This window comes from Amphiura filiformis, chromosome 18 (assembly GCF_039555335.1).
Source record: "Amphiura filiformis chromosome 18, Afil_fr2py, whole genome shotgun sequence".
NCBI lineage: Eukaryota > Metazoa > Echinodermata > Ophiuroidea > Amphilepidida > Amphiuridae > Amphiura > Amphiura filiformis.
The window spans coordinates 14,517,264-14,532,543 of NC_092645.1; the positions used below are offsets into that span (position 1 = coordinate 14,517,264).

The 15,280-nt window shown below is 38.9% G+C and overlaps 2 protein-coding genes across 2 annotated transcripts; both read right to left on the reverse strand.

Moving 5' to 3' along the window:
- Positions 1-382: 382 nt before the first annotated feature.
- LOC140138975 (E3 ubiquitin-protein ligase TRIM45-like) lies at positions 383-6,446 on the reverse strand. The gene is made up of 2 exons (XM_072160756.1): positions 5,863-6,446; positions 383-2,054 (listed from the first exon to the last, which is right to left on the reverse strand). Exons 1-2 carry the CDS (start codon positions 6,111-6,113, stop codon positions 383-385), a joined length of 1,923 nt encoding a protein of 640 aa, XP_072016857.1. The 5' UTR covers positions 6,114-6,446.
- Positions 6,447-9,045: 2,599 nt separating this feature from the next.
- On the reverse strand, positions 9,046-12,227 carry LOC140138977 (uncharacterized). Its single transcript, XM_072160757.1, has 2 exons — positions 11,965-12,227; positions 9,046-10,708 (listed from the first exon to the last, which is right to left on the reverse strand). Exons 1-2 carry the CDS (start codon positions 12,225-12,227, stop codon positions 9,046-9,048), a joined length of 1,926 nt encoding a protein of 641 aa, XP_072016858.1.
- Positions 12,228-15,280: the final 3,053 nt, after the last annotated feature.

The following is a 15,280-nucleotide window of genomic DNA, read 5'->3' on the forward strand; positions in this document are numbered from 1 at the left end:
AGATTTCAACTGAATAGCCCAATGCAATGCAAATCATGACGAATCATGTTGAAAAGAGTATTTTGAATGAGTTCAAAGATTAAACATCAGTGAAGAGAGTTCGAAAGATGAGGCGCTGCATGACAAAAGTGACCTATTCCCATTCCCTGACGAGTTGAAACATGTAACAATGAGATCAGAAATATATCTGACGTATGGTAAGCAATCTTATATTGGATTCTAAGATGTACTGGAAGCTAATGAAGACAGGGTATCCAGAATGGAGAGCTATGTTTCGTGCGAGTTTTAATGTCAGCAGTAATGTTCTGTCTCATAAACGAAGCCGTCTTATGAGTTCAATACATCATGAAACACACATGGTGACTAAAGAAGTCCTAACGTCCTACTTATGACGAAAGATTTTTACACGCGAATCATTCACTACTGCCATCTTCTTGTCGTTCTGCAATAGCGTTATTCCCCATGGATTGATGACGTCCTGTGTAAGACATTGTAAGTAGACGCCTGTAGATGAGAAGCAGTAGATTCCGTATGGTAATTGATAATTACTTATACATATCTCATTATTGATGCTGCTGCACACATCCGTAGGAATCCACCCAGACACACCTGTAGGTGCAGTTATGGTATGCTGAAGGGTCCCACTAGAGTCTAACACTTGAACACCTGAAGACCCAAAAGGACTCACGATGATATTACCCTGTGATGTTGTGGTAATATAATACGGCTGAATGCTGACCTGGAATGAAGTGATATGTGTACCATTGAGATCATGGATGCTGATGTATTTCTTTTTTACTTCTCCTACCAATAGTTGCCTCTTATTATTAATAGCCAGTCCTCTCAAATCTGTTCCTTCTGCATCTGATGCCACACCTGTTGGTGATATCGCTGCGAATTGGGAAATATATCGACCATCTGATCCAAACATTCTGATATGTTTGACCCTACAGCATGACACGTAGAATTCCCCATCAGGACTGACCGCTACATTCCAAGCATTACATGATTTCATATGAAGACTGAATTTAAACTTCCCATCAGAATTGTAGACTTTTACCGGAGCTGATGGTGACCGATTTGCTACAGCAATGTCTCCAGCAGGTGTTGTTGAAATACCTTTGCCTACTGATACTTTGCCAGCACCATCTTTGTCCCCAAACTCACTCTCCATCTCCCATGAACCATCTAATACTTTGCTTGGTAAATGCTTAGCATCTATGAGTTCCCCGATGATGGTAACGCTCGTTATCCTGGAGTCAGCCTTGAACTTAGGTAGTTCGGTAATATCTTGTGGGACACTCTCTGGTTCTTCCTTGTACAATTCCTCAAGTGAATTGCTGAGCTGCTTGTAAACAGATGCAACGTCACTATCAGATCCACTGTGAAGAACTTGGTTGGCTACCTCCCTCGCTGCTTGGAATCTGACTTTCTGGCTCTGCAAAGTTTCTTTGGACGATTGGATCTTCTTTCGAGATAACGCTACGGTCTCCTCTTGTTGCTTCAATAGCCGTCTACGCTCCTGTTGGCAGATAATACGGACATGCTTCTCTATCTTATCTATCTCCATATCTATCTCAGCGATGGATTTCTTTTTGTTGCTATCCAATTCTTGCTGGGCGTTATGAGCATCTTGTAAAGCTTTGTCGACTTTCTTCTCGGTAACTCCATTTTGCTTGACTAACACTTCGATTTTCTTTCGCTGCTCTGAGACTGTGCTCTTTAAAGTGACGTATGTATGGCCTGGCTTTGAGTGATCCACGACTGTACAATCTCTGCATATCAGGACTCCACAGGTCTCGCAGTAAAACCATAGTTGCTGGCCTTCGTGCTCCTTACAAGTTGCTTTCTTCTTATCTGCTAAGTGCTTCATGTTGACCTTTCCAGACTTGATGTCTTCTAACTTGATAACCTGGTGGGATTTCAGTAATTTCTTTTGATGAAGGTGAACGCCCTCTTGGCAGAGGAATCCGTTGCACTCTAAGCAGCGAGCCATGACGTCATTGCCTGTTTCTTCGCAACACACACACGGTACGTTTCTCCCTCGAGATGGGCTGAAAAGATAGACAAATGATGTGTTATAACTTAACACTTAACGGTTCTTCAAAAACGCCTAGATGCAAGAGTGCTTCAATCATTGCGCTATTTATCCACAATGGCATGAATGGTTTAAATCTTTTATTCGTTATTTTCTAGTTTTACGCTTCAAGAAATCTATAAGACAATTACTAAAATTATCGTATTAATATTGATGACGTAACGATTAAAAGATAATGCAATTAATAATTTAAAATCTACATTCATGTTGTGCCCATTGGCATATGATGCTGTAGCTGAACTGCGAAAGGGACAAAAATATCGCCAAAGAAAACTCCGGGAGAAATATTTTGATTGTCCTAATTGAAGCTATATTGGTTATCTAGTCCCTGTTTTATACTAATAATTAAAGTAGGCCTTTCGTGTGTAATCTTAGATATACATGATATTAATATATAATAGAGTACAATGCAATATTCGCTTTACTTTTATGTACAGACTGTAACAATAAAAATTATACAATTGTAATTTCGCTTTAAATAAATAAAAGAGATCATGCCAACCATATTATATACAGTGGAATCAGTAGCATCTTGGCTAATAGAAAAAAAATGTTACCTGGTTTCTTTACTAGTTCGGCTCAAAAGCTATGCTCAATTAACTTAATCGCCCAGAAAGCGAGTTTGGTCACTTTTGACATTTTCGCGCATATCAAGCTTGCATTGCGTAAAATCATGACTTTCATGATTAGCAATTGCATTTTTGCTTTCAGAAAAAGAAAACTAAAAGGGGTCAGGCGTAAATGTGATATGCAGTATAATCAGTAACATTTTGGCTAATAGAAAAACTTTGCCTGGTTTCTTTCCTAGTTCATGTTCAAACGCTGTGCCCGATTTTACTTAATCGTCACGGTCCGAGGTAGGCCACTTTTTGCCAATTTCGCACATCAAGTTAGTACCGCGTAAAATGAACTCTCCTGCCTATCGTCAAAGATTTCAGAACAAAAGAAAAGGTTTTTCATGTTTTCTTTCACTTAATTGACATTAGAAAATAAATAATATATTTATTTCAAAATCATAAATTAAAAATGCCCCATTGTTTAAAAAATACCTATCTTAAGAGCACCAGATGGTTCTTGATTCAACTCAATTCAGTTACTTTTGCTACACAGACACGAAAGTGGCCCAAGCTGTTTTAGGACTACTATACACAATTTATCATATTTTCGCTTGTCAACCACTGATTTTATTGAAACAAAGCCCATTATAAGAAATTATCTTATAAGTGAAATGTAATACAATCAGTAAGTGACATGTTTGTGACATTTGCTTAATCCTACTTTCTAAATTGTATATTATTTTTTGTTACAACCTGTATAGACATGCAAACCCGAGCAACTATTTACATGCGCCCTTACTATTCACGGGGCTTATAATGTATCAACAAGAATAAATGTGCCAGGTTTTAAATGATCACGAGGTGAAATATGTATTAATAGTTCATTTCACAAGACGGTAAGTCGATTGGAATGGAACAATTAAGCTGTCACCGCGACTTTGGGACAGTTAACTTTCAAGAACATTCTTCTTGACTTTGAAATGTAAACTGTTTCCAAGAGGCAAAATATATTTATCTAAAAGAGTAACATCTTACTGCACACATTCTACGTTTTGTGTATGTATCGTTTTGGGTTTTTTTTGGACTGAACAACCCTAATCTGTCTCAGTGTGGTTTGCTGGGAGGCTCCTTATATGTTACCCGTCAGTCTTAATGTGTTCTAATGTTTAAAGGATAATGCTGTTATACTACAAGTTCAATTCTTTATTTCAAATAGCGGAGTGCCACATGTAATAACAGACACTTAGTCAGAGGTGCTATAGGAGTGGGGCGAAAAGGTTTGTATGATCTTTAGAGAAAGTAAATGTTGGATATCGATTTGTTTTGGTCTTGATCACGTTTATATGAGGGTTTTTTTCAAGCTGGAATGTTGACCTCTAATGTCCACTGTGTTAATATCACCACCCCCGGCCCAAACTAAATCCTGGCTACTCCTGCTTAATAATAATACATTTTTGTGTCAAGCTGACAAGCTTTTGCAGATTTGAGTTGATAATGACGGCAATATTAAATGTTACATTTTAAAACATGGCATATTGGAGTAGTCATGGATATTCATCTCAAAACAAATTATTGTCGGTGTCTAGATTATGGGATTAAGGCAATGTTACACCTTGAAGATTTGAATTGATAGGCTACAGCATGAACAACATGATGTTGTTTCATTTCAACACTCTTTGCATCATAACTCAAGAACCACACTATCTACTAAAGTGTAACTGTGATATTAGAATTCTTTGTCACGCCCACTTCAAAATAACCACAACAATTTTCGTAATATATCATTACTATTCATCGGATACCATGATTCTACCAATTCACAACAGCCAACTACTCTAACTGTCCTCACGACAACAGGTTGTCAATGTACATACCACTGGGTATTTCAAGCAGGGTCCCGCAGGATAGTATACTAGGCCCTTTACTCTTCCTTTGTTACATTAATGACATGTGAATAAATATCAACCCTGAGTGTAAAGTAATGCTTTAAGCGAATGACCGTCACAGACCCAGATATTATTTCCAAAGAAATGTGTTAAACACCTGAATCGAGAAATAAATGGCCGACGAATAAAAATTGTCTTTATATATTATAGGCTAGGCAAAATAGAGAGTGTTATTTTCGGGTCAGAGAAAAGTAAAGTTGGTTAATAATTTTCAAATTAATACCATAAACAATTCTAGGGCAAAATATTGGCATCTATATAGGTGTGCGCGTTGATCATAAATTTGTGTGTAGGGAGACCATAACAAATATTATTCAAAAACGTAATTCAAGGTTTACAGTTTGTACTGTCATGGTTAGTTGTTTCAAAATGTGCAGGGGTTAAACATGGTGGTTTGCAATGAGGTCCTTTTGTTTATTCCTTTTTTGCTCATATCTTTTTAATTGTTTGAACATTTGAAGTCATCCCAGTATTTTGTGGCTTCTTCGTCTACCGTCTCCTTATTATTTACTGATTAATGCTTAACCGATGAGCTCATGGTAAATAAGCATTTGGAGATAAAACTTTTTGATTTTTTTAATTATTTTTTTATTGTTTTTTTTTTTAGATTTTTTGAAAACCCACCTAAACCACCCCTCGTCCCGATGCATTCGCTCCGATCCGATTCATTAGCCATGCCCACCTCATAAGTATTCAGATATGCTAATTAGCCATGCAAACCTCATTAATATGCAAACCGGAAGCAACCCGAACCGGAAGTGACCTTTGACCCGATGTCCCTAAAAGCTACCCTACTTCTCCGGGCTTTTTATCAACACTGTTTCAATATAAAGTGTGTATATTTTTCTGCTTTTATCTTATACATGTTATACATGTAGTTTTAGATATCTTTGATAGTTCAGGTTGTTTAATATAATTCAATAAGACATAAAGAAGACGTTTATTTACCCATGGATCAAGTCAAAGTGGAATGAAATTGTTTCAAATAAATTGGCTAGATCCAATCAGTTGTGATTTCATAACAATGGTATTAAGCGAAAATATATAACTGCAAAATTTTAATGTAAATAAATCAAACAACAGCTTCGTTAATTTGATACTTTCGTATCACGCAAACTAGGCCAGGGTAAGGCTTGTAAAACCCAGGGATACGTAGCCCCTTTACTGAATTCAGGCCCGAGTAAGACATACACCAACGGGTTTTAGTCAATTTCGTAGTTTATTATATCAATGAAATTATATATTTAAGGCAAATACCCACCTTGTGTCGATAAGAGATGCGACAAAGACATTTCCAGGCAGACCATCCACCCCATTGGATGGCATCGGTGTAGTCTTCTTACAATTCAATACAGGACACGTCACGGTTTCCTTGTTAGGTTTACCCCATTCTCGTAAACATTCCAAACAGAATGTGTGAAGACACGGTAGAGCTTTGGGTTGGTTGATGACCTCATTACAGATACCACACCGTGTTAAATCTTCGCAGGGAACAGGTTTAGCACCAGCCATAATGAGTCCAAATTTATACCACCCCCGGGATACCACCAAGTAAAATGGCCCGAGAGTTATTATAGTCTGTGTATCAGCTACAAACTACAATGCATGTATGTATGTATTAACTATCACATGTAGCATGTAAAGAAGGCGGCCTATGTACCACCAAACCGTCACAACACTCGTGTCCAACAATTAATCTTGACTTCTCCGAAAGTTGAATTCGCTAACGTAGATTATGTTGATACTTGTAGAAACCGTGGTTAAATAACAGGAAACGATATGCACCATTTTCTGCAGTTATATCAAAGGACCGCAATTTTCATGTAATGTCTGTGTGCCCAAATTACTTCCTGGTGCACATCGCCAAATAATACCGAGATCATGCAATTTAAGGTCAAGGTCATATTGGTTGCAAATCAAAACAAACTACATTTTACACATTATTTAAACGTACCATGACAAAAAATGGACAGTAAAATTATTTTTACTTTTGGAGTTCTGACCCCCCAAAGTTGGTCCTGGATGGACGAAGTTGCATTTTGATGGCCCTATATCTTTTAAAGTAAAGGAATTACAAGTTTTCTGATGCCAGATTTGAATTCTACACAAATAAGTTCCCCAGGATACATACTTTTCAAAGTTGTAAAGGGTTTCCTTTATACATTTATGGACCTCCAAACGTCAACTTTCGCGTTGCGACACATTTTTTACGCTGACCCCCCTAAATTTCAAATTGATGCCACAGGAAAACGAAATGGAGTATGAAGCTCAAATTTTCGGGATTTTACTTTCTCATCAATATCTACCATCACACAGAAAAAGAAAAAAATTGAAGAGGTGCTGCGGTGCACATCCCTGGAGTTGACATGGAATGGATCCCATACAAACTTAACGTACAGAAGAATTCGATGGCATGGCGTACGTAGCCCGGGACGTAGCCAGGATTTCGGGACCAGGGCACAACATTTAAAATATAGGCCTACTGACGGTTAACTATTTTATTATACAATTACGTTTTCAAAAAATGTTGCCACCACATCAAATTCAACCAGTGTTATTTCTTTTAATGGCATTTTTGACGTTAGACGGGCGGGGTTTGCAATTTGAATTGTGTTCAGACAATAGGAATCTGTACAGATGACTCATGATGGAGAGGTCGACTCCTTGTGATAGGACGTAGGCCTATACCGATAGAGATGTTGGGTATTATTTCCTCAATTTGAGTAATGTTTTACTCAATTTGTTGAGTTGTGACTTTTTAAAACAAGTTGGGTAAAATGATTTTTAGAGTGTATTGGGGGACCGATAGCGAAAGGATATACAAGAATGAACTGTTTTGCTAATGATATGACACAAAGTACAGAGAATCTTATTCCTGGTACAAAACCACTTAAGGGGGTACTACACCCCTAGATAAATTTGTGACTATTTTTGCATTTTTCTCAAAAACTTATTACACCCTGGTAACAAAAGTTATGTATATTATAGGGGCAAGGAATCCAATTACTACACTGGAATTTCAGTGACCCAAGACAAGCGGTTCGATACTTGTGATAGAAAATGAGGTACCGCTAGGATGTACCTCATTCCCTATCATATTTACTGAACCGCTTGTCTTGATTCACTGAAATTTCAGTGTAGTAATTGGATTCCATGCCCCAATAATATACATAAATTTTGTTACCAGTGTGTTATTATTTTTTGAGAAAAATGCAAAAATAGTCACAAATTTACCACAAGGGTGTAGTACCCCCTTAATGGAGAAGTTTGGGCTGGTCGTGGATCCGATTTAACAGCGGAAGTGCCAATTGGTCATGGATCCGAACTAACAACAGAGAAGCCAAAAACTATCAAAGCATTAATTATCATGAAAGCAATCGACAAACGCCACAGAAAAAGAAGGAAAAAACGCTTAAAATCAAAAGAAAAAATGACAAAATAAACATCTAGAAATTGTCTGTGAATTATTATTCATGATAATACAAAGTTTTGAATTAAATATTTTACTGGAACTTGCTACGTTGCGTCTGATACCATCAGACTTCATCAGGCAACTACCCGCTGGGCTGGTCATGTGACACTTGAAGACAACTATGGATTGTCTTTATTACCTGGTCCCATGCGTGGGAGAAGTTGTGTCTCAGCCCCCCTTTCTTGTTAAAGAGGACCAGTGGCACAGGAGAGGTATATGGGAAGCCATTTGGGAGAGAGTAGACCTGTCGTCACTTAACAAGAAAGGAGTGGTGGTATCAGACGCAACGTAGCGAGTTGTAAAAGTAGGTTCCTGTAAAAGATTTAATTCAGAACCTTGTGATATTAACGACTGGGTGACTGAGAATATTCACTATGCAATGACATTAAAATCTATCTGTCTTTAGTCTATAGCAGCCGCGGTACCCGTGATACATCACACCAAGTCGGTACATTTCGCCACATTACATATCAGTAAAGAGTTCTCTGATGGTTGTAAGAACTGTGGATATTAACGTAGTTACCAGAAAATTGTTTAAAATCGTTATTAAATCTGTAAAACGTTTGAAAATGTAAGCGTTTCCGACGTCATAAATTGACAATTTGATTTATAGGTTCTGACACTTACCTCTAAGTCGTCGGTGCATTTGCGATTTACCTCGCCCACCTCATCCCCCTCCCTCTCTCGAAAACCTGTCTACGCCATTTGTCTTTATAGACACATGACTGTGTAGCATATTTTTGCACTGCTCGTGTATAATGTTTTTTTTCAATGAGTTAATCCATTTGAAACCTAAAACCCCCGTATGGGAGATTAAGATTGTGTTTTCCATAAGGAGTGTTTAGATTTCAACCAGTGGCGTAACTAGGGGGCAGGGGGCAATGCCAGATACAATGTTTACAGCGATGTTCTGTCTCTTATGGGTTCAATACATCATGAAACCCATACGGTGACAAACGAAGTTCTAACGTCCTATTTACGACCAAAGATTTTTACACTAGAATGCACCACTACTGCCATCTTCTTGTCGTTCTGCATTAGCGTTATTCCTTCTTGATTGTTGACGTCCTGTGTAACACATCGTAAGTAGACACCTGTAGACGAGAAGCAGTAGATTCCATTTAGTTTCTCATAATTACTAATACATATCTCATCATTGATGCTGCAGCACATACCCGTAGGACGCCATTCAGAGAGACACATAGGTACAGTTATGGTATGCTGAAGGGTCCCACTAGAGTCTAACACCTGAACACTTAAGTAGCAATTTAAAGGACTCACGATGATATTGCCCTGTGATGTCGTTGTAATATACCATGGTGGAATGCTGACATTGAATGACGTGATATGTGTGCCATTGAGATTATGAATGCTGATGTATTTCTTGATGACTTCTCCTACCAATAGTTGACTCTTGTGATTGATAGCCAATCCTCTCAAGGATGTTCCTTCTGTATTTGATGCCACACCTGTTGCTGATATCGCTGCGAATTTGGAAAGATATCGACCGTCTGATCCAAACACGTTGATGTGTTTTACGTCATTGTTATAATATGATACGTAGAATTCCCCATCAGGACTGACAGCTACATCCCAGGCATTACATGATTGCTTATGAAGATCGAATTTAAACTTCCCATCAGAATTGTAGACTTTTACCGGTACTGATGATGACCGATTTGCTACGACAATATCTCCTGTGGGTGTTGTTGAAATACCTCTGGGATTTGATACTTTGCCAGCATCGTCTTTGTCACCAAACTCACTCTCCATCTCCCATGAACCATCTGATACTTGATCTATGAGTTCCCCGATGAAGGTAACGCTCGTTATCCTAGAGTCAGCCTTGAACTTAGGTAGTTTGGCAATATCTTTTGGGACACTCTCAGGTTCTTCCTTGCACAAATCCTCAAGTGAGTTGCTGAGCTGCTTGTAAACAGATGCGACGTCATTATCAGACCCACTCTGAAGAACTTGGTTGGCTACCTCGCGCGCTGCTTGAAATCTGACTTTCTGGCTCTGCAAAGTTACTTTGAACGATTGGATCTTCTTTCGAGATAATGCTATAGTCTCGTCTTGTTGCTCCAACAGTCGTTTACGCTCCTGTCGACAGATCTTACGGACATACTTCTCTATCTTATCTATCTCCATATCAATCTCAGCGTTGGATTTCATTTTGTTGCTATCCAATTCTTGCTGGGTGTTATGAGCATCTTGTAAAGCTTTGTCAACTTGCTTCTCGATAATTCCATTTTGCTTGACTAACACTTCGATCTTCTTCCGGTGCTCTGAGACTATGCTCTGTAAAGTGACGTATGCATGGCCTGGTTTTGAGTGATCCACGACTGTACAATCTCTGCATATCACTACTCCACAGGTCTCGCAGTAAAACCAAAGCTGCTGGCCTTCGTGCACTCTGCAAGTTGCTATCTTCTTATTTGCTAAGTGCTTCAGGTTGACTTTTCCAGACTTGATGTCTTCTAACTTGATAACCTGGTGGGATTTCAGTAGTCTCTCCTGATGAAGGTCAACGCCCTTTTGGCAGAGGAATCCGTTGCACTCTAAGCAGCGAGCCATGACGTCATTGCCTGTTTCTTCGCAACAAACACAAGGTACGTTTCTCCCTCGAGATGGGCTGAAAAGATGGAAACAAAAATGTGTTAAAGAGTCAGTTCTTCAAAGACGCCTATATGCAAGAGTGCTTTAATCATTGGCATGAATGGTTTAAATCTTTTGTTTCGTATTAATCATGATGATATAACGATTAAAACAACAGTATAATTAGTAATTTAATATCTAAATTCATGTTATGCCCACTTCTGATGATGTGCCATTGCCATGATTACAGCCGAGCTGCGAAAAAGGAAAAAATATCGCAAAAGAAAGGTCCGGGAGAAATATTTGTATTGTTATTACTCAAATCGGATTGCAAATATTCTTATCGAAGTTCAGCGATCATAAAATACAATGCCGTAAGGCGTAAGGGCTCTAGTAGCAACATTTGGACAGTATTTTTGTGGGACATGAGAGCACAGCAGGCATATCGAATCGCATTCTTAATACGACGAATGTCCTTCTGATATCAAATACTTTTGATTTTTTGAATAATACACATTTTATGGCAAATGATAAAAAATTGATATTTTTGATATGTAACAATCCTCGAAGTAAACTTTCTAAATCTAATGATATGTACTTAAAGTGTATGTAGCACGTTGGCCTACTTTCTGTAAAATTCTACTCTTGCTCTAATAATGTTTCTTTTCTTCGAAATAAAAACTGTTTACAAGAGGCAAAGATATATATGTTTATCTTAAGAGTAACACCTTATTTTACACATTCTACGTTGGTGTGTGGTTTTTGGACTGAATAATTGTAAACCTTCTCAGTGTGGTCTGCTTGAAGGTTCCTTATAATGTGTTGCCCGCACCGCCCCGTCGAACGGGAGGCACACAGGTTTAATATTCTCTAATATGCGGTGATAATTTGATGGATATTGCCGTGATACTACAAGTTCAATGTCTTATTTTTAACAGCAGATACTGTGTTCTGCACTCATTCAATGTAATTATGACTACATTGTATAGTATATGCCTGTTAGTCTGGTCTGAGTTAAAACAAAACTCTTCAGATCACCTTAATCGCCGCCGGAAGTGGCGGTTTTCTATTTTTAATATGACTGGCAAATACCCACCTTGTGTCAATAAGAGATGAGACAAAGACATTTCCAGGCAGACCATCCATCCCCTCTACCGTCCATCGCTCACCCCACCCCCACACACACTTTTACCTTGTGTTAATAAGAGATGAGACAAAGACATTTCCAGGCAGACCATCCATCCTTTCTACCGTCCATCGCTCACCCCACCCCACACACACACACACTTTTACCTTGTGTTAATAAGAGATGAGACAAAGACATTTCCAGGCAGACCATCCACCCCATCGGATGGCATCGGTGTAGTCTTCTTACAATTCAATACAGGACACGTCACAGTGTCCTTGTTAGATTTACCCCATTCTCGTAAACATTCCAAACAGAATGTGTGCAGACACGGTAGAGCTTTGGGTTGGTTGATGATCTCATTACAAATACCACACCGCGCAAGATCTTTGGGTGGATCGAGAGTGGGAACAGGTTTGGATGACGCCATGTTGAATGGATGTAAATTTAGTAGAATTTGGTCATTATAAAGCTATACTATATTGGGCGGTTGCGTGAGGTGGTTATTGGACTTTGTTCTGAGTAGGTTTCTGATACCGAGTGCGAGCATTAAGGTAGCAGATTTGACAGAGATAACCTTTTCATAGTTCAATAAAATATAAAGAGTTAGCCGGGAAAAAGTACCTCGTTGCGTTGAGAATCGCTAATTATTGGAAAAATGGGTCACTCAGCATTCACATAATACATTACGCGTTTGAGCAGTACCATGAGTACTGCCGGTACAATGAGTACCATGAGTACTGCCGGTACCATGAGTACTGCCGGTACAATGAGTTCCATGAGTACTGCCGGTACAATGAGTTCCATGAGTACAGCCGGTGAATATTTATTCAGTGTACGATTTTTAATAGCAAGATGAGTGTCAGCTTTCAAATTCATCAAAGCGTGCAATTTATCGGGTCTGTGCTGTTTTTGAACCAACGTTTCGTTATATGGACGACTATGGGGTCACGATGGAATGTTGGGTGAGGTGTCCATGATTTTAGTGACTTTAAATAATACTTATATTTCATATCTGATACCTGAGCATCTCTTTCGCATTATTGAGGTCCTAATTTTGACATTTCTGCTGCAAAAAATGTCATTCATATCCCAAGTCTATGTAGTCTTTCTTTGAAAAACAAATTATTGCTGTCTGATGGGATCATAGTAGTTGAGTAATTAACCCGTTTCAGGTATCCCGTGACCTTGCTGGAGGGTGATTGCAAACAAGCATACTGCTTATGCATATTCATAGAAGATAAGGAAGAGATCAAAGCAGGCCACACCCGCGTTTTGAACTTTTAAAAGGCAATCAAAATACGGTACACATTTTTGTTCAAATAACGATTGCACGAAAGTGGAAGAACAAGCTGATCACCTATGATTTTACGATACTCACCACAGAAATTTTGAAGAACAATAAATATCTGTGGTTTTGATCAGAAGATATTGTACGGTTATCTAAACGTCTATAGCAAGCCGTTTGGGGCAGGCCATAACGCCGCGTTATGGCCCAAATGGCTTAACATACCCGTCAATTCAATACATGTTGTTATTGTTGAATTGTTGGAATATTTAGTTGTGTAGTAACTAAACCCTTCTATTAATAAGCTAGACACTAGGAATAAGAATGAAACTAGACAATGCATAGAGAACTATATTTGAAGAGATTCAAATATGTGACCGTCCACCACAAACCGCTCGTAAAGTCGGCAAATTGTATTCTGAGCTACAGCGCAAGATGTGCATAAAGGTTGAATTCATATGTTATGTACCTCAAATTGGTGCAACATGTTTCTCATTTTGTTAGTGCCAGTCAAACACATATAAACCAATCTATTGTTGAAGAGGATAATAAGCTTCTACCTATAGAATTCTTAAATAGCTCTAGTTTTTGTTTGCTTTGGCTAAATCCTGTTCAAGAGGTGGGATTTAACAATTAACAATGAGAGGGCATTCCTGAACCTCGTTGACTTGGGGATGATTTGAAATGACCGCCAATTATGACTGTTTGATGGGGAAGATAACCATATGTAGCACTGAAATAAGGTACCTTTTGCTGAAGAAGAACTCCGTTCTGGATATCTTTGAAGTCGAATGATATATTATTTTAAAGCTTAAGATATATATATATTCTAAACAGGAAATAAAACCAAATTGACCGGAGGCCGTCTTTACGAGCGTTTCGTGGTGGACGGTCACATACAGTCATGGACAAAAGTTTGGAATATCTTTTATTTTTTGATCAAATGTAGTTTTCAATCATATTAGGAACAGGTTTATTGTTCTGGAGAAGTGCTCAGTTGAATTTAATTGAAAGATACAAATGTCCTTTGATGTTTATATCACACAGTTTGTCAATTAAACAAAGAATTACCTGAGGAAGCGCATTACAATAGAAGGATCACACAATCGCAAAACTTTTTGGCGGTCTCTTTGTATCACAAAATGAGATTGAAGACACTAGCAAACTTTATTGTTTAAACAAGAATTTAAACTCTCACTATGACTTGTTCATATGGGTCTCTTGCTGAGAAAACACAACTCATTATTGGTGTGTCTACCCCCTTGTCAGCTCAAGGTCATGTACGCGACGTGACATTCCTTCGATCAGGTTTTCCAAGTTTCCTTGTGGAATATCTCGCCAGCAAGCATTGAGGGCGTATCTAAGTTCCTGCAGGATGATTGGTTGGTTGTCCATGTTACCTAACCTGCGGGATACTTCTGCCCATACGTTCTGTATAGGGGTCATATCCGGGCTCAAAGGTAACTAGTCGATGTGTCCTACATTCTCATTTTCAAGGAATTCCTTCGCAGGTAGGGCTCTGTCCGCCGTGGTGCTGTCATCTTGGATCACGAAATTGTTCCTTAAGTCTCTTCTTGCAAACGGAAGCATAACTGTACCAAGAACATGCAGGTATTGGTCCTGGTTCATGTGTCCTTCTAGCATGTAGAGGTGTGATTTCGAACTACTGTGAAATGCTCTCCATATTGTGATTCCACCACCATCTCCCTGGACTCTAGGCAGGATACAATCCTCAAGTAGGGCTTGAACAACCTGTCTTCAGACCTTGAATCGGCCACCTTATCTGTAGAGGAGGAACCGGGTCTCGTCAGTGAAGATCACATTACACCAGTGGCCTACTGTAAAATTACCATGTCTCTGTGATCACATTCAGTGCACATGCCGATGTCTTTTAAGAAGTATTGGCTTTCTTATTGGTCGTCTTGTGCGAAAACCTGCACTAACCAGTCTATTTTCGCAAGTTTCCTGGTAACAGGCGCGTTTATGTACCTCAGCCATTCTGATTGTAGCCGAGATACAGGCTTCGTGCTGCCATTGCGGCAAAGTCTCAGGAGAGATCGGTCTTTCCTGGCGGTTGTCTTTCGGGGCCGACCTGACCTTGGTCTAGGTGTAGTACTTCCGGTCTCTCGACGTCTCTTCAAAAGGTTAGAAACTGCACCTTATGTAATTCCTAAAGCGGCACCAATCCTTCTGTT

Excerpts from the sequence above, each read along its gene's own strand:
- LOC140138977 (XM_072160757.1), bottom strand. The coding sequence starts at position 12,227 with ATGGCGTCATCCAAACCTGTTCCCACTCTCGATCCACCCAAAGATCTT. Across the intron at positions 10,709-11,964 it reads TCATCTCTTATTAACACAAG|CCCATCTCGAGGGAGAAACG; the intron begins GTAAAAGTGTGT and ends CCATCTTTTCAG.
- LOC140138975 (XM_072160756.1), bottom strand. The coding sequence starts at position 6,113 with ATGGCTGGTGCTAAACCTGTTCCCTGCGAAGATTTAACACGGTGTGGT. Across the intron at positions 2,055-5,862 it reads GCATCTCTTATCGACACAAG|CCCATCTCGAGGGAGAAACG; the intron begins GTGGGTATTTGC and ends CTATCTTTTCAG.